Genomic DNA, 24,174 nt, shown 5'->3' on the forward strand with positions numbered 1-24,174 from the left:
TTTCTAGAATTGCACAGTAGTTTACATTAGGCCACATTAGAAATGCATTTTAGCTTTTAAAATAAAGTACTGTTTCTCTGTTTTTTGGTCTTTTTAAAAATACAAGCTGTGTTTGTCTCCAGTTGTTTTAGTAACTGATGCAGTTTTGCAGTGAAAAAAGTAAATATTTTACATGGTAAAACAATATGGTTTAATACAAATAGTAAATCCTTTGATTAATTTTGAACGATGTCACTTTTAGTGTTCAACTATTGACAAATTCTCTTCATGGAGTTTGGTCAAAATATTTTTTTTCAAATGCAAGTCAATTTCAGTGTATTTATTGATGCAGTATCTTGTATAGTCTGGATGCAGCCACAGTGTAGATTTTACTGCTTAAATAGTGTATCTGTTGGTCAGAGGGTCTGCTGATAGAGATTCTTAAGAGCCATAGTCGAATACTTTTAGGAAGGTTGTGGGTGCAGTACAGTAAACAGGATTCTTCTGTTAAAAGCATTTTTCTAAGTCGTCAGTGCAAAAGGTGGGCAGACTCATGTTTTTAGTTTCGTCTTGACTGTGCAGCACTTTAAGTAAGGTTAACCAATGCAACAAGTGTACTTCTGCAGGATCACTAGTGGAATCAACCCAGTGGCTTCAGTTCATACCAGAAACAGCCTAGGTACCTGCACTGTGTTGCCTCAGTTATTTTAACTTCGCAGTTGTGTGCATTTTCTACAGAGTAAAGAAGTGCTAGTTTTTTCTTGTTTCTTATCAGTGTATTACATATTATTTTTATGGGATTCTTCACTTATTTTTATTGGTACGTTAAGCTTGTTTCTAAGAACTCTCTTATTATGCATGGTTTATTTTTGTTTTGTTGTCATTCTCCAGTTTGTATGTTCCTCTTAAATCTATGAAAAAATAGATTTCAAACTCCGCAGAAAACTTCATGTGCTACTATCATAGTTGTTAATTAAATATTTGCTAGGCAAATAGTCCAGAGTTTTTCCTTCTGTCTGAATAATTCTAACATCCTTCTTTCTCCCCCAAAAATCAGTTTGAGCGCAAAGCAAATATTACAGGACCTGATTGGAAAAAAGGGAAGATGAAGCGTTTTGCACTGGAGATGATCAGCATGAATTTCAGTAGTTAGTGAGGTCTTAATTAAGAACCACTTCACCTTAAATGAACATCGCAATCTTTTTTCCCCAGTTTCTTTTTTCTGTTATTAGTGAAGGAAAGTAAATAATTCATAACAGTAGATTTTAAAGTTGAACAGTCACTGTTAGACTATTTAGTTTAACTATCTTCCTGCATTAAGGTTTCTCAGATAATTTCATACAGTTATCCAAATACTAAGCCTGGTATGCTATGCATGATTACTACTCTTAGGAGGAAAAATGAAGTTAGAAACTTCTTAAAGCATTTGAACACAAATTTAGGCATCTGAAAACTGTTGAGTTTGAAAATGACAATATTTATAAAGCTTTTTTTCCAAATAGCTGGCATAATGACATGGTAAATTTCCAGTAGAATACATGCAATCAAGTTAGAGGTGGTATACTGCAGCATGGTGAGCTTTTGAGCATGTTTAGTTTGTTTACACACTGAGGACTCATAGTCATTTCAGGCTGCGGATGGACCAGTTTATCCATGTCAGATGCTTTATGGAAGACTTTCCTGCATTGTTTGCAGTCACTTATGTTCTAAGCTTTAGAAATAATTAATTAAAACATAGTAGATGCACTGTTAAAACAAATAAGCTTTTTATTCTATGAAAGATTGCCTTTATTGAACTGGAGTGTTTATGATGTATTTACTAAGCTCTGTGTAGAAATTCTTTATCTTTGTATTAGATAAAACTCAGTGTAGCTTGAAAGTATTTTGAATAGATTGTCTCACATTCATCTTTATATATTTGAGGCCAAAGTAGCAGTTTAGGAAATCTGTGCTTTTAACCAGATTAAAGCAAGATGCATCATAAAAATATAATGTGGTATATTTAATACCAAAAGTAGCATATATTCAGCTATATAGTTTTAATTTGCTGTTTATACTCACTGAGCACTGGGATATATTTCCATGGAGCACACTCACTTGCATAACTAATGTGAGTGTGTTAGTTATAAATTGATGGCTGAATAGATCACATTGTGTAAAATAAGGTTGTTAATAACATAAAGTAGTTGAATCAAGAGTGTATGTTTCTTAGCAGCCCAAAATATTGTGTTGAGACTCGATTGTTGTGATGTGGAATTTGTTGCTTTTTTTTTTTTTTTTTAAATCTAGGAATAAAATTAATAGGCAGTTATGATTATTTGTGAGTACGTAGAATTGTTATTAACATGTAAGTCATGTGAGTTGTATGTAGATTAGAAAAATTTTCACCACACCTTACTGCATTAGAGTTTGGTGCTTCCAGGTAATCAGTACAGTTTTGAAGAGTTCTCGCCATGCAAAATGAGCCACATTATACTTCAGTATGTGTATGCATGTGGTGACATACATTGCTGTGTGTGTATGTTTAATCCGTGGGTTTCTGAGTTGTTAGCTTGCAGAATGTGTTTGATTTGTAGGATATTAAATATTCTGTATTTACACTGATTTTTTTTTGTTACTTTGTTTTTGAAAACCTGTTAACGGTTTCAACATAGCTTAGAGACTGTTTAGAGTAGAAAGGAAAAAACTATTCTTGATGTAGATTTTTCGAAGATTAAATGATGTAAATCATGTCCAATTTAGTTGCTTGCTTTGGAGTGGTGGGTGGAGGAAATAATCATGGTTTGCATCCTCAACTTAGATCTGTGTCAGTTTTTCCATTTTTTAATCTATCCATTATATAATTCCTTAACTGTGTAGTACTAAGAGCATCACTACCAAAATACACTTACTGTGCAGATTTTCCTTGCTTCTAGATTTGTAAAGAAAATTTGGAGGGGGGGAAGGTTCACAGAGTATGAAATAATGTGGTTAAGCTGGCATTAATTGTATCCCTTTTGATTCCAAGTACTGCTCTATAGAACTTTCTCTGCGAAGTTTTACATGTTTCTTCAGTGAAGTATGTTATATAATTTCTAGTCAGGAATGTTATACTTTATGCAATTCCAATTCTTTTCTATTAATATTAAATATGTTAATATTTAGCTATAGTTTTACTGCATCTTAATGACTTACCTGGACACAGGTGACTTTTTTCCAAAAGATACAGTCATCTTCATGTTGAAATTTAGTAACTATTTATTGTATACTTATAAAAAGCTATTGCTGTTGATATGCTAGAGCAGTATTACCTGCTGTGATAATGTATCTTTAATTCTATTTGTATCTAAATTTTCCAGGTTACACAATATCTGTATCATTTTCTTTTTCAGGAAATTTGAACGTTACTCTTCAAGTGTGGGATGTAGGGGGGCAAACGATAGGAGGCAAAATGCTGGATAAATATATTTATGGAGCTCAGGTACAGTATAAATGATAATTGTATCTATAGTAATTATATAAAATTCATTGAAACTTTGTTCTTAAAATTATACATATCTTAGAGGTTGTTGTTTTGTAGATCTCAAAAATGTTGAATCTCTGCTTAGCCTAAATGTAATTGGTATTATTATTCAATTCTGATTTTGATATGTAGTTAATTTTTTAGAGCTGCTTAAAAAGCAAAGCAAAGGTGCACGTTTGTAGATCTGAATAATTCTCAAGAACAGATGTATGTTTCCATGCTTTGTGTCTTGAGTTAAGAAAAGCAATCATAGTAAATAGTAAAGGCTATTTGGATATCCACATGTTAGATATAGTGGCTGCTTTTAGAACAGATGCCTCCTGGGGGGAAAAAGTAGAAGGAGGAAATTAAGAGCAATCCTACACCATTAAACTCATACATGCAACTGGGGTTATAAGAGGGCAAACAAAAGGAGGCAACCAGGTAGCTAAATATTTTTGCAGAACTCCTATCCAATGAAAATTAATTTTACCTTGAGATTAACTAAACAACTTAAAGTGAATGGTAGGATTAAGTAAGAGCTAAATATTATAACAATATCTTGAGTTATGATATGATTTAGGACTATATGACAAACTTCTTAACATGAGTGGTCCTAAAATGTACTCTGTTCTTTCATTTGGAGTTTGTAATGGGAACAATACACATAACACGCTTTATTATATAATGTTAATATTATCTGAAAAGAAAAGAAATGCACCTATTTTTTCCCCTAATACTTTAAGCAATAGGAATATGGAATCCTAAAACTTTATTGGACAGAAACTTTGTACTAAGAAGGGATGGCTATTTAAGGAGATTAGGATTAATTAGTTAATAGGATAAAGACAAACTTGTCAATTTAACATTTTGTCACTTTTAAAATAATGTCGAAATGTTTTTAGCTGTTGCATCTGTTTTATAGCATTTTCTTACTTTTTAATAAAAAACATTTTGCTGCCCTGTTAAAGATCTACCAAGCAACAGGAGAAAGCGGCTTCCATGACAGAGGGAATTTGATTAATCACAAATTGTTGCCATATGCCCAAAGTAAACTCAATGAAGGAAAGAAAAGGCTATTAACTTTTTCTGTATTGAATTTGGTGATAAACTTAAGAGTTTCTTATCAGCAACAGCAGGTAAAAAAGTTAGTACCAGTGCCCTGAAGTAGCGAAAAGGTTGCTATCAGTAAGCCTAAAGTTACGAAATTTTGATTTTTAGTCATTCTGAGCACATTAACAAAAACCTCTATATCCAATCTCTTCTCCTTTAATCCTCCCTGGGACCTAATAACCTTATGCAGGCTGGGAATCAACTGGAGAGGAATCAGCTGGAGAGCATCCAGTGAAGGGCCATGAAGCTGATTAATGGACTGGATCATCTCTCCTATATGAGGAAAGGCTGAGAGAGCTGGCACTGTTCAACCTGGAGAAGAGAAGGTTCAGGGGGATCTTATCAATGTATATAAATACCTGGAGGGAGGTTGCAAAGAAGATGGAGCCAGGCTTTTTTCAGTGGTGCCCAGAGACAGGACAAGAGGCAATGGGCACAAACTGAGACACAGGAGGTTCCCTCTGAACATCAGGAAACACTTTTTCACTGTGAGCGTGACCAAGAACTGGCATAGCTTGCCCAGGGAGGTTGCAGAGTCTCCATCCTCAGAGATATTCAAAAGCCATCTGGACATGGTCCTGGGCAGCTGGCTTTAGGTGACACTGCTTGAACAGGGGCCTTGGACAAAATGACCTCTAGAGGTCCCTTCCAACCTCAGTCATTCTGTGAAATGGCTTTGGAGGAAAGAAGGCTGGGGTCCTACTGGAGAAAAAACAGTTGAATGGGAGTCAGCAATGCACCCTTGCAACAGTAAAAGCTAACTGAATACTGGGCTGCATTAGTAAGAATGAAGTAGGCAAATCAAGGAAAGAGATTACCATCCTGTCTGACATTTTTGAGGCTACATTTGGAGTACTGTGTTCAGTTTTGGGTTCCCCAGTACAAGAAAACCTTTAAAATAGTGGAGTAACTCTAGCAAAGGTTGCTGCAAAAGAAGTATGTGTACCTATGGTGTGTTGCGCTTGGTCAGTGCATGTGGTGCAACTGGGATTTTAAACATCTTTTTTGTAAAGTACACAAGCTGTACACACACACATAGAGTAGATGATTTGGATCTGTTGCTGAAATTTTAATCTGCATGTATTCTCCAAATCTAAATAATTCAGATTTAAAGTATAATGTGTAGAATAGCTTGCACCATGCATAGAGTATGCATCATGCTTTTATCCAGTATATGCAGATGACCATAGCCTTGTATAGACTTCATCTGGTTGATAAGCATGATATTCAGAAATCACAAGTGGCTGAACTCTTGGTTTCCCACTCAGAAATCCAAATGTATGGTAGGCTTACTTATAAAATACTACAACCAGCTGGAGATGGAAATTTTGAGAATTTACAGCAACTGAACAGGTTATCTACAGTCTGCAGTTCACTTGATGTTGCTTGAATTTGATCAGGATACCAGGAGGAGTAAGTGGAGCATCCCCCTGTACTTTGCTGCAAACCTTGCCACTGGAGGTTTCCTTCTCTTTGAGAGCTGAATCAATTCTCTAGGATAGATCTTTTCATTAAGTTACTCTCAAGGTGCCATTTTTTAACTGAGACCCCTGATTTCTTGTGCCATGTTTTAAAATAAGAGTGCTAGATTTGAGGATGAGAACCTACTTAATTTGCTTGTGTGGTGGCAGTTGGAGAAATTGCAATTCACTTGCTGTCTTGAAGCAGTTTTCTTTTTCCCCTTTTTTTTCTCTGGTGTCGCTCATCTAGAACAATATAGTTGCTGCATCCCATTAGCTGAATTTCACTGATGGGTCAGAAGAACTCTGCAAGCTGCGGGGGAAGAAGAGCTCTTTGATCTTTATATTTATAAATAAAAGGTGCTAATAAGCAGCTTTCTGTCAGTGTTGGTTAAAACTGACACGTTTATCTGAGAATTGAGAGAGGCTAAGAATAATTGTATAGTCAGTTACCACAGCTGAACTGATAGACAGTAGGTCATTCAATTATGGCAAATCAGTCGCATGTGTTTGAGTTACTGTATCCTCAGTATCAGCAAAGACAACAGTGGTGAAGTATATGTAGACTGTAAACTGTTTTCAGTTGTAAAAATAGCATTTCTGCAGATGTGCAAGATATCATAATGAAGTTAGTCTTTGCTAAAATGGATATACTGTGACTAGAAAAAATATTTTAGAATTTTGGTCTGACATATTTCATGAATATTAATGAAAATTAGAAAGTTAATTTTGTTTCTTCATACTAAAGTCAGTCATAGGATGAGGGCAGCTGAGGATAAACCTGAGGAAGAAAACATACGGTTTTAATTAGTGTTTTCTGTAGCTTTCATTTATTGTGACAAATCTTGGCATAAACTTGACACCTTTAAAATGTTGATTGTTTAGTGTGAATATATTGCCTGGTTACAACACTTCCATAATAGCAGTTCTGCTGTGTAATAGCACTGCTGCTGTTTGCGTGGTAAATATTTCGGAACCCTGCTCCCATCTCTTACCTATAATTGCTGCCCCTACCCACATATCTAGTTTAAAGTATCTTTAAGAACTGGCATGTGCTACCTCATAAATTGGCTTGTTAATAGAATAAGAGTACTGCAGACTCTACCTTCTCCAGAGACCAGCAAATAATTTCTGCAATATTCTCAGTTTCCAGTGACCTATTTTTGAAAATACTCCATAATTCCAAAACAAAAAGCACTCACACATGCACTAATGTAGGCAAAATGTCCTACTAGAGTGCAATTATGCAAGGAGGGACTATTTGCCACGTTGCTGGAGACTAGAGAATTAACATGCTGTTCTTGGCATGTTGTCTGCCATGTGTTTCAAACTTTTTTCATGGCAGGGAAATGTGCTACTTTTGTGTAAAAAGGCCAATGTTAATTTTCCACCTTAAATCCTCATGCATAATAGGGAAACAAGAGCTTTTATACTATCAACTCGCTCTGTTCTCCATATACTGTAAGTTTGTGGAAAATATGATGTATTTGTGTGAAAGCAATGATGGGGTTTCTATGTTAAATAAAAAAAGGTGAAATAAATTTTAGCTATGGAGTTATGACTAGTCCTTCATTAATTATCTATATCATACTAAGTTGCTTATAGAGTACTGTTGTGGCAAAAATCTAAGCAAGAAATACTCTTTATGACCTGGATGCCATGCTGCCTTTTTTTGCATCTCTAAGATGTCATACCTGTCATCTTTGTTTCTTAAGTATAGCAAATATTGACAAGATTCAAAAAAAGAATGATTAAGAAAAAAATATGCTTTAGATGCAATGTTTTAGATCATGGAGAAGGGGACCAAAAGGAAGTTAGGTGAGCTCTAGTTGCAAACTTTGTACAATTCTTTCTTTCATGGTAAATCCACTGTGAATACCCTTTCTTCCACAGGTGTAGGTAGGCTGCAGTTGGCTAGAGGACATGTAGCAGAGTAGCATCTTAATGAAGAATTAGTCAGAAACAGTTGGCCAACCTTAAATGCTAAGATTCTATTAACTTTATCTTACATCTAAGTCTGATTAAACTCTTCAGTGCTGAAGATGGTTTAGATAGTCTGGTCTGCTCTTCTGCAAGCTAGTGAGAGAACTTGACCACTGGTGAAAGAAGCATGCCATGTGCTCTTTCTCATTTACAACTTTCAGCCTTATGTCTGTTTTTTTTAACCTTTACAATATCTGTCCTTCAGCTTGTGTTTCTTCTTTTCCACTGAGCATTTGGTAACATCAGAATGTCCTTCCTAGAGCAAGGCTTGTATTATGAAAGACAAATATATACATGCACAGGCATTTGGGTAGTTATAGTCAGGAGAAGTTAACTAAGATGTGAGATACTAAGGAATAAATTGTACAAAGGTTGGAAGAGGAAAGTGGATGTTTAATATTATATTTGATTAATGAAGTAAAGGAGGAGAGTTAGCAAGGGAAAAGACGGGTGTCATAATTTTTAATTTCCTTGAAGGAACTGGTGAAAGCTGTTCCTCAGAAATTAATAGCAGCCATGTAAATACAAGGAACAAGAACTCACTTTGCCAAGGAGTTGATGGCATTGAAGGGTAAGAGATTTGTATTGCTCTTATAGGCAAATAGGAATTGAAGGGATCTCAGTAGGATCTGTTGCCCTCCTCTGAAGCTATACCTGTATAATGTCTATTTCATTTTTATCAACCTTCAAAAACCCTCCAGTGTTTGTGACTGCTATCCCTGAAGGTGGTGTGTTTCAGAGCTTCGCTATTCTCATTGTCTACATTTTTTTTTTCCTAGTATGTACGCTTGATATAATCTTTTTGCTATAAGTTAAACCTATTGCTACATGTCATATTGATCACAGAATTGTAAGAAAGTTCAGGGTGGAAGGGGTCTCAGGAGGTCTCTAGTCAAACCTCTTGCTCAAAGTAGGGTCTGCTGTGAGATGGCACTAGGTTGCTCAAGGCTTTATCCAGTTCCTTCTTATAAATCTCTAAGAATGGAGACTGAGCAACCTCTTGGGCAATGTATTCCACTGCTTGATTCTCTTCATGGTGAAAAAGCCTTTTGCTTATATCTAGTTTGAATTTCTCTTGTTTCAACTTATGCCCATTGTGTTTCATCCTCCTGCCATAGACTACTGTGAAGAGCCTTGGCTCCCCCTCCTTCATAGCTTCCTCATGGGTATGGGAATGCTGCTTTTTGGTCCTCCCAGGGCCACCTCCTCTCCATGCTGAAGAATTCTGGTTCCCTCCTCTTTTCCTCATTGGACAAGTGCTCCAGACTCTGATCATCTTGGTGGCCCTCTGCTGAACTTACTCCACTTCATTGATGTCTTGAGTGGCCTAAGGCTGATGTGTTACTTTAGATATCATCTAACAAGTGCTGAGTAGAACAGAATAGATCCCTTGGTCTAGTGGCTGTGCTTTTGCTAATACAGTCCAGGAGCACATTGGCCATCCTTGCTGCTGGGAAACATTGCTGGCTCATATTTGGCTTGCTGTCTACCGAGATCTGCAGGTCATTTTCAGTTGCTCCCCAGCCAATCAGTCCCCCCAGCCTGTATTGTTTATTCCTCCCCAGCTGCAGGGTTTTGCATTTGTCCTTGTTGAATGTTGAAAGGTTCCTGTTCACCCGTTCCTTCAGCATGTCTACATACCTCTGAATGGTAGCCCTGCCCTCAGGCATTTGTTATCTGCAAACTATAAGAGCATATAAAAAGAGAACTCTTGTTATCTTCTCTTGAAACTTTTACCAACATCATCATGCCTGCCATCAGTCTTATGTTGAAACAGTCCATTTTTTTCAATTTTCTGATGTCAGTCATGGTTTCTAAACCTCTGATATTGTTACTGGTCTTTTCTAGTCTACCCTTTTCTTGACATTCAGTATCCAAAGCTGGATGCATTATTTCACCTTGAATGTTTCACGCCAGTGTAATATTTGCCTTTTTGCTACAAAGTTGACATACTCAACTGTGATCTACTAAAACTCCTTGATCCTATTGTATAGAACCTGCTACAAAGCCAGATGTTTCCTGTTGTGCAGTTGATTATTGCTTCCTTTGAACTTGTCGTGGTACTTATTGAATTGCATCCTATTATTTTTAGATTGTTTCTCATCATATAATCTAAACTCTCCTCAAATAATCTTGCAGTCTCTGCCAGTTTGTTGTCATCTGTGAAATTAGTTTAATAAGTGTGCACTCTATTTTGTGATCTAAGACACTCCTCATGAAACTATCAAGTAAAGCTCTGCCCAGACAAATGCCTAAAAAAAACTTGACTTGAAAAATCTTTTCTATTGACAGTGGGTCATTGAACCAGCTAATTTTGTATGCATTGTATTGTTTTGGTTTTTTTTAAATATTGTGAAAATTTCATGTGAGGAACAGTGTGCAGTTGCAGGGATTTTTTTTTTTCCAGATGTGAACTCCATGAGAACAAGTGCAACAGAAGCCAATTCTCACTTTATTCCTCATTTACAAGATACTTTATTATGGTGTGGTGGAAAGCAGGGGCAGAAGACTCAATAATTGAGAGGAGAGTAATTTGTGACAGCTGATCTTAGAGTTATGGAGGGGAGAAAGTAGACATTTGGGCTATTAATAGGCTGTGCTTTATAATACCGGATATCAGCTCTGAGGTGTCCTCAGTAATGTCTGCTCTGAGTATTTGTTACTTGTAGCCTGGCCCAAAACCTCTGAACTACATAGGACTCCCTTCTTTTTGACTTCTGACCACATCTTTAGTTTCTTCTTTGAAAGTTTAAAGCTTGCCAGTAATTCTTGCTTGTCTTCTACGACAGTGAAGGAAGGGATCTGGCCTTTCTCCCCAAAGGAGAACAGACACATGACAGTCAGGCAATGTGCAGAAATGTATGATTGAATTGATTTTATTTTTCATTTTTTTTCAAAAAAGTCCTTCTTCAGTGTGATTTTTATCTTAATATTAGTGTGAAGTGCTTTTTGGGTTTTTCATAAAGCATATGCAGTTTGGAGTATTTCTAAGGTAACTAATTGTGCTCTTTACTGAATTGCCATTTTTTTCCTGCCCTTGTAGTTCAATTAGCATCTGAAGTAGGAACACACAGAATGCAGGAGAAATACTGTAATAAAATGTGTTTATTACAGAAACTTATCATTCCTTTAATTATTCCTCAGAAGATACAATGCCATTATTTGTTAATGCTCTATGTTATGATAATAATAATTTAGACTGATGAAAATTTTACCATCTTAAAATATTTTTACAACCTGTAACATTTTAAATATATCTTTTTATTTAGGGTATTCTCTTGGTTTATGATATTACCAACGGCCAGAGTTTTGAAAATTTAGAAGATTGGTATAATGTGGTAAAAAAAGTGAATGAAGAATCAGAAATACAGCCACTTGTGGCCTTGGTTGGAAATAAAAGTAAGTTATTCATACTTAAATATTAATTGAAATACTCTGGATGTTGCTTTCTATTGAAGAAATGGCACAGGGCATCTATCTTTAGTAAAATGAAACTACATACTGTCTTGTGTGTTGTTGCTGTGTACAGGTGACATATTTGGGTGTACCTCAGGATTCTGGTTCTGGGCAGTTAGGTTGCGGGACTTGCTGCGTCATGCTTTGCCTAGCCTGCAGCCTCTCTGCCTGGGTTTTGTTTACTTGGAGAGCAGCACACAGGAGTAGAGAGATCTATCTTACCCATGTTTGAATTTGATGGGGCTTCAGGATATAGCCATGGCATGCATCTAGAACAGAGAACTGTGAAGCATTCCTGGACCTAATAACAGGTATATTTCATGGTTCTGTATGGCAAGAGACTGCTAAATTAAGTACTGGTATATATTATTTAAAATAACTATACTACGCAGTAGGCATAATATTTATGAGTTGCTTGTTAGGCTTTTTTTGCTTGCTGTCTGTAGTTTTGCCCATGAGGTTACTAATTTCCTGTTGTTCTGGGATTTTCTTAACCTGTCCTCTTTTTGATCATGTCAGTATGATATAGCGGTTTTCTTCTGACCACGAAAATACGCCACTTGAAATAACCATCACCTAGTTAGTTTCCTAATTAGATGGATTCCAAATTCCCCCATGTCCAGCTAAGAAATCTTACAGAAGTATCCTTATTAGCATATCTGAGGTCTTGATCCTGGCTCTCTTACCCTTTTGCTATTGAAGATGATAAAAACAACATAAAGCAATTTTAGAAACAAAGTAGTAGAAGCAGATACATAATTTTTTAACAATGTAAATATATTTATTTGAACAACAAAAAATGGATTTGATTTTTTTTTACTGTCCAAGTAATTAGAGTCCATGTCACAATGTCCATATCATGAACAAACTTGAAACAAAGACCTCATCCAGCAAGTTAGTATTGTTTAGAAGCATTTGAAAACAATGTAGATACAACACTTTCATTCAGAACCATTAACTGTAATCTTGCTACTGTGATGCTGTAACATTTTATGATATTAATTATGAAAGACTGCTTATTTTCTGGGAAGAAAACAGAGAAGCTCTTAGAGTTACAATATATAAATAGCTCTTCTGAAAGTATAACATAGACAGTGTTGTACTCTAGCAGACCAGAGTCAATAATACAGATTCGGTTGACATTCAAATGAAAAATATTTTTCACTGATTTCTATTTTGCTCCAAAACTTGACTTCCTATCTGGAGTTCCGCAAATCTTAAGAAGATTACTCATGAAACATTGGAAAGGTAATTTCTACATACAAAGCTCCAGTCTCCAGTCTCTCATCCATCAGAAATTTATCTGAAAATAATGGAGTAGTATGAATTGAGATCTCCTAAATTCTGGACTGTCCCACCCCTCTTTTTTAATTTTCTTTTTTTTTTTCCCCCTCTTTTTTTCATTTTTTTTCTTCAGGACTAGCTAAAATGAAGGACTGTCATTGCCCACTAATTACTAAAAATAATTGGGACAACAAGAGCCTCAGACATGTAGTCCTCCTTTATGAAAGCAGTACTTTATTTAAGGTGACTGTCTTCCTCCTGGGTGCTTAGTTTTATTTTTCCTTCTTTCTTCCTTCCCATACATTTTTTATTCCATAGCCTGACCTATACGTTTGTTCAGAAAGAGTAGAAAACTGATTTGAGTCAAGATCTTGCCCAGACCGGCTACTTGCACTTATGTCCGATTATCAGTTAATTCTCTGTCTTTTCCATAGATTTTTGTCTGTGCGTTTGGTAACCAACAAATGGAATTGTAAAATTTAATGTAGAATTTTTCTTTTTCATAATAATTGTAAGTCATAATATCTTAATAAACCTAAAATCTACAGCTGGTGTTGAATCTTAAATTTAACTTCCCTTGTAACTAACTTTGCGGTATTTTAATCTTATTTAATACAAAGCATATCTGAAGTGTGCTTATTTCTGTGTTGCTAATACCACTTCATTTGCACCAGAAATAGGAGAGTAAGCCTTGTTGTTAAGATTAACAAATGGTTTTGAGTTTCGATGCAGTAACTTAAAACTTTTATAGAAATGTTGCTGTCAAATACTTTGACTGATATTGTATAGTATAAATGAAACTATAGTTGCCAAGTGAATGAATTGTGTTTTGTGCACTTAGGATCTTTGCTTAAATTTGGTATTGACAAAGTTCAGTAATCTCAATGGATCTTCTAGTCATTAGTGTGAATTACAGAGGTTTACTGTGTTTTGTGTGAATGATGTGTTTCATTCCTTTCTACCTTGACTACTTTATATATTTTCCTCCATAATAATCTATAAGCAGTCTCCTCAAGTGTCATACCAACATTTTCAGTGGATGTATTGTAAACAAAAATTAACCCAGGTTGCATGGGAGCTACACTCATTTTGATTTATAGCTACCAAGATGGTCTTAGGGCGGTGGTTATCTGTAGCTTATATAGGGGGTAGGAATTATCAGGTACCACTGTATAGTGGATGGATGAATGATTTCTATTCTTAGAGATATTAACCAGATCCACTCCTCAATAAAGACTAATAACTCAGATTTTTAAACAGTCTTCATGACAGATGAGGGCACAGAGGAGAATGCATCAACACTAATTAAGAATGTTGACCATTTGTTCGTCCTAGCCATGATTAATTGATCTTGAAGTGCTATCTCTGAACAGGAAGTGGTGTGCTGTTACATTGCGAAGTTTAAAGGTTACATTTTAGTGTACCCTTTAACTTGCATTTACATACAATGTAAAATGTTTTTACTTATCTTATCTGAGCCCAGAAAGAAACATTTTCCAGCCCGGATATGAATGAATGTTTGGTATACTGTGTACTAATGTGCATCTGGCTAGTAACAGGACACACCCAGTCTGCTTTTGGATTCTGTTACTGCCTTATATGCTTAGTCTCCCCAGTTGTACTCAAAAATTTCTTCATTAATACTAATTTTGAGATTCTGGCTTATTAAAATTCAGAGCTATGCATTTCATTCTCTTGTCCTTCCCAACCTCCCTCAGATATTTTCTGTCCTTGTTTCCTGTGGGCTTGCACTTGTTAGGTCCTTCACCTGTAATTAAGACAAGTGTTGAGCAGCAAATGCAAAGACCCCTGTTCTTTTGAGTGTTAAGCCTGATTAAAGTTCCTGTATGCCTGACAGCAGGTCCAGTCACCTGAGCCTCACACATGCTCCTGGGATTGGAGGGTAAACTACTTACATGTAGAGACTCCCTTAAAAAGAAAACCTTGTCCTGTGCTATGGTCAATTTACCAACTCATTTGAATAAATGTAGACTGCTACCCTGTTTTAAAATATGTATAGAATGTTTGTCTCAAACTTGTACGATTAATAGAAAATTGCAGTCTTATGGATTTGTTTGTTTCAATGGTTGGGTAACTTTTTTTTAAAATTATTTTTAACAAGAAACTTAAATTAATGAAAGGGAAAATGACAGGTGAAAATGATCTTTTATTCACCCTAATAATATATTTCCAACCCAGTGTCTGAATGTGCTCTGTATTACTTTAGGTATGGGAGCAACCTAGAAACATACACATTTCTGAGTGATAAAATTTCCTTGCTTGTCTGAGAAAGCATCTGTCTTACGAGATTTTGATCCTAAATCATGTTTGGCTCAATATTAACGGTGCTGGCTGCTATCACTGCCAAAGTGATCTATTTAATTATGTCTGTTAAATTACTGTATGGGCAAGTCTACTAAACTGTGATATATACTACACAGAGATATATAAACAGAGCCTGAACCTCAAGTGTTGTTCTTTAGAAAGAAGCTGAGCTCATAGAAGATTATACAGAACAAAAGAAGGAAGGTTTATTGCTGTTGTGTTAGTATTTACTTAAATATATTCCATTGGCTGAGAAGGGAAAACACATGGCAGGATAGATCACAAGGATCTGGGCGTATGTACTCTGTTCTGGCCCCAATCTTCATGTAATCTGCTGTGATAAATGTATCTGTTTGCAAATCAGTCCGTGTTTTACTTGGACCCTTCTTTCAGAATCCTTCATAAAATCATCTCTTGGATGGGAAGTCACAGTGGACACAGCAGCTGCTAAATCACCTGGTTGATTTTTAGACTTCTGTACTTTCTTCCAGTGCTGCAGCCATTACTGGAACATGTGTACAGGATAGGTTTTGATTGTGGCTCCCAAAAGCCAAATGGCCTGTGCCAAAGTACTAACAAAAAAAGTAGAATAGAAAAGGGAAATATTTTCTGTCATGCTGCTCAAAAGAGAATTAATAATCATTATCATAATTTTCTGCCCTGCCTGTCTTAAGACCAGTTTCTGATGTTCAGCACAGGTAGCATTAGTTAGTAGTGAGCTTGCTTTCTGATTTGTGTTCTGCTGCAGTATTGGATTCAGTACAGGGATGAAGCTGAATAATATATACACCTTCCACACAGGAGATATATTACTGTTTTACCACTTGTCTGAGTTTGAGATTTGTACAGCTAGACGGAGCCCTGATATAAACAGGTGTAATTCTATGAAAATCAATGAATTTGTATTAATCTGAATGAGGACAGATTAGGTATTGTACAAAATTTGCTGGAATTAATGTTTTCTCATTCAGATCATATGGTGCTGTAACAAGAAAGTGAGGATAGTCATGAACTAGTCCAACTGATAGACAGTTCTTATGTTATGCTTTTTTATTTAGTGACTATGAATAACCTGGTTTCTTCTTGCTGCACTTAAAATCTTGAGGCTGCACTTCAGTTTTTTTATTTGTGCATGTAAGTTTTGCCTGCTAAGACCAACCAAGAAGTAAGACCAAGTTCAAGGACCTGGCAGAATATTGTTAGCATAGTTGGAACTCAAATGCCAGTGTGACAGAAGTGCAGTAAATAATATATTCCCATTCAGTAACAGTTATGCTTAAATTCAGAAAAATCTTTAAAGATGTCATTGAAAAATGGAAATAAAAGTAAACCGTTTAAATACAAAGGTTAGAACAGTATATGTATCCTATTTTTATAATAATACACAAACGAAATGCTGAGAGATCTCTTACTGTTTCCATGGATTTTGTCTGTAGTTTATTTAGCAATGTAGACATACGTCTAATAAAAAAGATGCTGCATAAACCATAGTCCAGGCTGAATGTGCTTCTGTTTTTGGTTTAGGTAGAAATGTTTTTTCTGGCTGCGTCCTTCATACTTAGGTCTTCTTACAACAAATGGAAAGCCCTTAATTGTACCTAAGGGAATAGTTAATCTACGGTGGACATGTGGTGGACAAAAGCTGAGTCTAGTAAATGAAAAAAATTATAAACAGAAAATGTGTGAATGTCTGCACAGTCTGAGAGTCATGGGAGATACTGTACTGTTGGATTGTAGCTTATTTTAAGTTAATTTGCTATTCTTTTCTGTTAGTATATTAATGGAAGTCAGTGCAGCATAAAATAGGTAGTTATAAAACCCAATCAATTTCATGTCTATTTTATTGGATTGAAAAAAATACCTGTCTTTAAGACAGGACAGAATTTCTTTTCTTTGCCAGTTGTCCTGCTCCCACCTTTGCCATATGACATAAATGCAGTCTGATTTCATTAGTGGAGTGAAGCTCTCTGAAATTTTTAAAAGTTACAACATTTGATTGGGGGCAGTTAATCAGTGTTAACCCTGAGCAGCTCTTGGGCTTTATAGATTCAAGCATTATATGTGGTTGCACTGCTCCAGCAAAAGGTTAAGTATTAATGGAAAATGTTCACAGCTCTTTTACTCAAAGAAAACATGTTACTTGTAAGTTTTCTTTTGATTTTACTTTTACAGTTACATTGAATGTCTTCATTCATTTAGCCATCCATAAAGCAAATATTGTTGCACATGCAGTGGATAATAAGTCTTTTTAGGACTACTTGTGTGGTATGTCACAGATCATTAACTGCAAGTAACCACCTGACTTGAGGGAAGTCTGGAAGCATCATTACAGTGAAATAAGCTTTTTATTTCTGTATCACTGCAGCACATTGATTTGTAGGAATGTCTCCATTAGCTACTGTGGAAATATATTCTCATATATTATTATTGAAGGAAGTTGATGAGAGAGGATAACCAAATTTCAAGTGTGAATAGGGCATTAGTATGAGGATTTTGGACAAAGTGGGTAAAAGACAAGTGCTATTGTAACAGTGTTTTCTATTTAAAAGCTAGATAAGTCAGTAAACTAATTTTTTGTAATGCTTCACAGTTTCAGACTAATAAATACAGTAACAGTTTTACAGTATTTATGTGTACACTGCAACTTCAACTGAAATGCAATAGTAACTGAATATGTTTACTACTCTGTACAGGCAGAAAGTGTGGAAGGGAAGCTCCTTCCTAATCAGCAGGGAAAACTTCAGCTTTTTCTATTTATTTCAGTGAATCATAAACATTTAAGACTTTTATTGGAAGTAACCCGTAATTATTTCAGCTCAATTTAGAGGATGAAGGATAGCCTGTATTAATATAGAGAATAATCATAATAGATAACCTCCATTAATATGATTAATAGGAGTTTATAGTATGAAAAATGCAGTTCTGAAACATTGTCCTGAAAATATTTTAGAAAATTTGAAGTTCTTGCAGAGACTAAAGTTAGGGTATTACTGTAGGATTATCTTGCTATGTTGCTGTTTTTCAAAATAATTTGCTGTCAGATCCTTTAGGAGCAAAATACAATAGAAGACAGATAAATGAATAGAATGTTCAAACCAGCCTCTCTTAGTGGTGTAGTATGAACTATATGCATGCAGATTTAAGAATGAAGAAGAAAAATTATGGGGAATGCATTATACGTATATTTTAAAATTGTTTAACTGTCAGGACATCATCATGTTTATTGGGGATTTGCAAGTGAAGCAGCAGAAATTAATGGTACTATTTCAAGTTTAGTCCACAGTTACAGCTCCATACACTTGAAATAATGAGACATTCTGAGTTTATGATGCCCATTTCAGTGTAAGAGCATGTATACTCTGCTAAATGTGTGGCTTTTTTGATAGATCTTTAAGCATATTAATGTCTCCATGATATTAGGACTTCTGGTTATGAATTCTTCATTGTTCCAGTATTTGAGGTGATATGTCTTGATGAGGTTCTGAAGGAGCTGCAATTTCTTTCCACTGTCTACTTTGGTTTATTTTATAGGTCAGGTTTTTCTGAGGAAAAAAAGGTATTTGAAAAAAGGTACTTCATTATTTGTCTGTGTAATTTGAGACTGTGAAGGTGTTACCATGGGCGTAGCTACTAAGCCAGTATCAAACTTTGTTTGCTCTTAATTGTTCACTGAGTTTAAATGCAGACAACATTGTTGTTACTATTGCTGTTATTTACACTCTGTGTTTCCAGCCCTCATGATATGGAGGATAACCTCAAAATACATTTATTGTTTTCGAAGGAGAGAGCTAAGATTCTGTAGTGCCAAAAAAAAATCAGTGTTAAAAATCAGTTAAGATTTGTTGAAACGTTGATTAAGGAGGTCGAGTAATGAATGGTAAATCGAAAATCTAGCTTGTTTATTTAAAATAGGGTCTTAAAAGAGGAAGACTTTATGTACAATGTATATAGTTTCTATTTAAAAAATACTGAGTTCCCTATGAAATTTTCATGATATATTTCAGCTTTTCTAACTCATTTTTGCAGAAGTAGTGCTTTCAAAGTTTTATCTCCCTTGTTTAACAATGCAACAGTGTATTTTGTGAATTTAAGGGAATTGTAAATATGTTACTTCCACTGAACCTTTTGAGAAGGTTTAATTTTATTCCATCGATTTGTCCTTTGATGCTATGAACACAAGGAGTAACCATCCCATCTCATCCAGATGAGTATTTTTAACACTTAAAATTTTTTACAACTCTAAAATGATCAATATCACATTTGCTGCATTCTTTTGTTCAGTGTGGGGAATCACTGACCTTAAGATTAAAATTTTGGTTGTTTATATAGGTGTAAATTTAGAGCACATTTACTGACTTCAGATGAACTGCTCCAAGTTTACTCTGATGTTTTCATGACTAGCCCCTAGATTATAATATTCTTTTGGATTACTTTTTTTCATATATAGACATGTGGTCTTTCTTTCATGGCAAGTATTGTCCAATATGTTTACTTAATTTTGTGTGATAATAGCAATATATCATACTACTATAATACTAGTATGTGGTGGTAGAATTCATTAAAGTTTTGAAATATGTATACAGAAAGAGGAATGACATTACTTTTTTCTGACTCTAGCTAGAGAACTCATTCCGAAGCATTCCTACATAATAGCATTTGAAAATTGCCATTAGGATCATTGCTCTTTTGTTTCAGGTGCTAAACAGACACAAATTCAGTAGAATCTACAGACTAAATGGTTGAATGGAACACACGGAATAGTAAAATGTCTTAAGAAGGGCTTGCTTTTGAAAAATACTGGGATATAATAATGTATATTGAGGGCAACTTTAACTTTAAAATGCTGGATTTTGCAATTTTAAGCATTTTTTGTGGTAGCTAATTTAAAATGGAAGGCTGGAAAAAATAAGATTTGTACAGATAGTGTACTTTGATACTGTGGAAAGAAAGAGAGACCCTCAGTTGCTGAAAACTTACTTTATACATTTACAGAAGTTTGAAAAGTAATTTGCTGTAGGCATGCAGAAGGAAGAAAGTAGTGTATAGAAGTTGTTGGTCAGGCTGCTAAGTTAACTGTTTCAAAAATATTTTTATGTTCTGCAGCCCATATAAGAAAATGGTGGCATTTTGGAGTCTACTTCTCAGTCTCACTTCAAAACCATCATGGAAAAGCTTGAGGTATTTTGGTTTAGAGATGCCACTGCTATGTGTCATGGGAAGTGTAGAGCTGATGCTTCTCTTCCCATTCTCCTACAGGCTATGCTCCTGACACTATGGTTATAAAGGCTGTTTTTGTTTTTGTTTTATTTTTCCCTTTATGTCTTCCATGATGTATCACATCCTCTTAGGTATGATAGGACTCTGTGGGAGTAATGCATCATGGATACTGTCCAACTGGCAAATCCAAACTTGGGAGAAAATAACAGTGTAAGATAAACAAAACTCCCTCTCATTAGGCACCATACTGATCTTTCTGAATCAAACTGTTCTGTTCTCTTGGTTGGAATTTTTTTAGGGAGTTTTATATGGAAAAAAGGAACCTTTTTGAGGAGAAAAAGCAGTTTTCGGTGTAATAAAAAACTCTAGTAGTTCTGACTGATGATTCTGGATTAGTCCAGCTGTAGAGAGTTTCCAGAGTTTTTGATTTTGATCCATAGTTTTTGATTTTGATCCATTGTTCAAGTCTAAGAATACTGTTGTCGTAGTTTATTTTAATAACATTATCCTGTACTTGCACATAATAGAGGAAAAAAAGCCTAGTCTGGTTATGCTGCAACTCTGTGAGCTTAAAAATGGTTTTGTATGAATGAGTATTGACAGTTCTTTCACAGCAATATTCAGTAAACAATGCTGTAAAGAAATTTTCTAGAAAGCACTGTATAAAGCAATTGCAAAATATGGAATACAAGTTCAGGCTGGGTTTTCCTAGAAGTTACTTATTGCGTTCTTTATTCAGTTCTTGTCATGCTACAGTAACTGTAACTTTCTACAACACTATTGATGTCTATGAGGAACAATTACTGAAAATATCTGGACTTAATATGTTTGAACTTACATGTTTGGGGTTGGGGTTTTTTTTTTAATGTGAAGGGGTTTTATTTCTTAAGTTGTGTCAAGCTACACAATAGAAGTAAAGGAAACAATGCAATGAAAGAATAAAGAACAGTCATTGTAGAGATCTTTATTGACAGTTAATACATCGCCTAATTAATAATTAACAATTTTCTTGGGCTGGCTTTTTAAAGTACATAAGATGACCTCCTCTTACAGTGTAAGTTTTACGTTTTATTTTGGAATGGTGTATCCAAAAGGTTTTTAGAGAATAGTTACTGGTGTAGTTGCATGTTTAAGTGGTTGATCACTAGGGCAGTAATGCTGGTTTCTGAGCACAGCCAGTACTTTTTCCAGCTGCTTTATAGTGATATCTTGAAGCTTAAAATGTAATCTATATGGGTAAGCCACAAAAGCCACTACATATTAAAGCAGACTCTGACAGTAAATCAAAATTGAACAGCTGGCAACACTACTAAAGTCATAAACTTATTTATTAAAAAAACTAAACAGAAGAATTATATTAAAAAGAGAGGAATATGTTCTACAGACCAGTGGATATAGCTTAAAACCTGGAAAGTGCTGCAGATTAAGGGCCCAATTTATGAACATCTGTTCTGGCAGTTTCTGTGAGATTCTCATGTTCTTTACAATAAAAGTGTGAAACATGTTTTTTCCCCCATACTAATCATGCTTTTCTACAGTTCATAAAACTTGCGTTGAGCCTTATGCAACTGGGCCTGTCTGCTTTACACACTTGCTAGAGTAATTACTATTCATGAAAGAGTAAGTACTATAGCAACGTCACAGTCCCACGGTATACACTTATCCTGACTTGTTCCAAGTGGTCTCATTGGCTTCAAAAGCAGTGAAAGAACACTGAAGTTTCCTTCATACATGTAAACTTATTAGAGTGTGGCAATGAACTAATAATGGAAGCAGGTCACTAGAGAGCAAAATGGACAGAAAAATGCCTTGTATGTGTTTTTTCTAAAATTAAAGCATACTTAAAAATCTGCTGCTTTTCTCTTTAACAGTCACCAAAATAACTGTTAGCTCCCCCCATCTCTTAATTTTGAAATAAATGATCCTAGAATGATTATTTTAATTGTGATGTTTACACTGAATAATAGCCTACATTTTTGTCATGTTGACAGGTATGTAAGGATAAGCTTTAGGATATTTTTGATCTGCTTTGAGAGGGAACTGAAAAATCAGAAATTTGAAACTGAGTGTCTAGTTCCACTGTCAGCGGTACTGTTTTGCCTTTGATGTCAGTGTGACCAAGATTTGTTTCAGAGATTTTAGCCACAAGCCCTGTTTTATAATCAGGCTTGATCTGCACGGCACTGGTCATAATATTTTGCTCTCTAACTCTTTCTTCATGTCTAGTAATTGAGATTGAGACTGAGCTAGAATAGGTCATTGTGAAAGGCCATCAGTTTTTCTCTCAAGCAGCACAAACTACTGACATCCCAAGACCCGCTGCCATTAGGAGCAAAGTCAGTCTCAACAAAGTCAGAGATTAGGAAACAAAGGTGCAAAGGGAGTGCTGAGCAAGCATGCAATAAAACCACTTTCCTTGTCCTGAGCAGATTATGTTGCTTTATTGATGAAAATGGTTGCGCTTTCTTTCCATTTGAATATGATTAGTTTCACTGTGTTATGCCTGTATTTATTAGGCTGCAGAATCACATGCTTTTATAGTTGTTTAACCTGAGGAGAACACTTACTGCTAAGAATCTGCACGACAGGAAGATCTCTGTGCTCCTTTTGGGAGCTAGCTTCTTGTACGTTTAGAGTCATACTAACTGACAGCAGGGAAAAGAAAGAGGATTTCTGGTATCCTTTGGACAAAGAAATATCTTATGGGAACAAGGCATTTTCTTGCCATCAATTTTTGAGCATTTTATAGTGTAGGTGCATCTCTGTGGTCTTATTTGTAGTGTGTATCCATTTCTGAGGTTGCTTGGCCAATTTTTTTTCCCAGCTAACTTGTGGAATATTAAGGAACTGTATTTGTGCCAAACGTATATTGGTCATTGATAGTTCCTTTTGTCTTTTTATTAGGCAATACTTTTACAATTGATTTATGTATATTTGTAGTGCTGAGGGCAGTACTATTAGGCAACTAAACAAAAAGTGCCTTATAACCACTTCGTAGTTACGGAAGTTGAATTTTCTTTCTGCTCTGTCTAATGAGAAACATATTTTGTTAACTGGTGCACTATGAATCATTTTATCTGTCAGTGCTGTACAGTATATTAATCTCAGTTCTTAAAGCATGGTTTATTTGTAGAAGGTTCAGAAATATTAATGTTATATTTGCTTTATCAGTGTGTTTACCTGTGGTGAACTTTTATTTGTTATGTTTGATATGTTAAAGTGCACAAATGTAATTTATATGTACCTGCATAAAATGTTTTACTTGTGACCTGGGTTTCATTTGTCAAACCGTGGCTTGGATTCAGCAAGGAACTAACCCAACAGAAATCAAGGCTTCATATCATCAAAGACAATATCAAGTTATATCCCGGAGGAACCCTAGGCAGGGGTCCAGGTTGCAGTGTTTATTGGACCTGACTAGAATATTCTGGATTCTTGGTTTTGATTAGCCCAGATTTTCTTATTGTTATGAGTGCTTTATTTCTCATCCTTGAGTCTCTTCTATGTGGGTGGACAAGGGAGGCAAACAAATGACTGCGTCACTAAAATTTTCCACCTGCCTCCCTCTGTTACGCTCTGCTGTCCAGGCTGGATTACATGTCTCTCTTCTTGCACTTTTTTTATCCTCTCCATTCTCTTTACACCTAGTCCCTTGTGCTTGGTGCAAAGGGAATGCTCTTAATGTTGGTTTTCTTTTTCATTCATAGATCTTCTGGGAGTGCTGCTTCATCAGCCCGATATAGACACCAGGTGTTTGTTCTTTTTTTAAAAATAGTTATGTTTTGAGAAGTGTGGGTTACTTTGCATACTTTTTTAGTATATAGACATCTTATAAAAATTCTAGCAGCTTCTCTGGCTGAATAAACTTGATGGATG

General features: G+C 35.4%; 1 protein-coding gene across 3 annotated transcripts in view; it reads left to right on the plus strand.

Moving 5' to 3' along the window:
- The window catches only part of RAB28 (RAB28, member RAS oncogene family), a 64,323-nt gene that overhangs the window by 9,798 nt on the left and 30,351 nt on the right, over positions 1-24,174 (plus strand). For all 3 annotated transcript variants that reach the window (XR_011326490.1, XM_069793447.1, XM_069793455.1), the window contains exons 3-4: positions 3,351-3,439; positions 11,286-11,415. Coding sequence is in view for 2 of the 3 variants with exons in the window: in XM_069793447.1 (XP_069649548.1) it covers positions 3,351-3,439; positions 11,286-11,415 (219 nt within the window). In the remaining variant the exon portion in view is untranslated. The remainder of the gene's footprint in view (positions 1-3,350; positions 3,440-11,285; positions 11,416-24,174) is intronic.

Source organism: Haliaeetus albicilla, chromosome 1 (assembly GCF_947461875.1).
Source record: "Haliaeetus albicilla chromosome 1, bHalAlb1.1, whole genome shotgun sequence".
NCBI lineage: Eukaryota > Metazoa > Chordata > Aves > Accipitriformes > Accipitridae > Haliaeetus > Haliaeetus albicilla.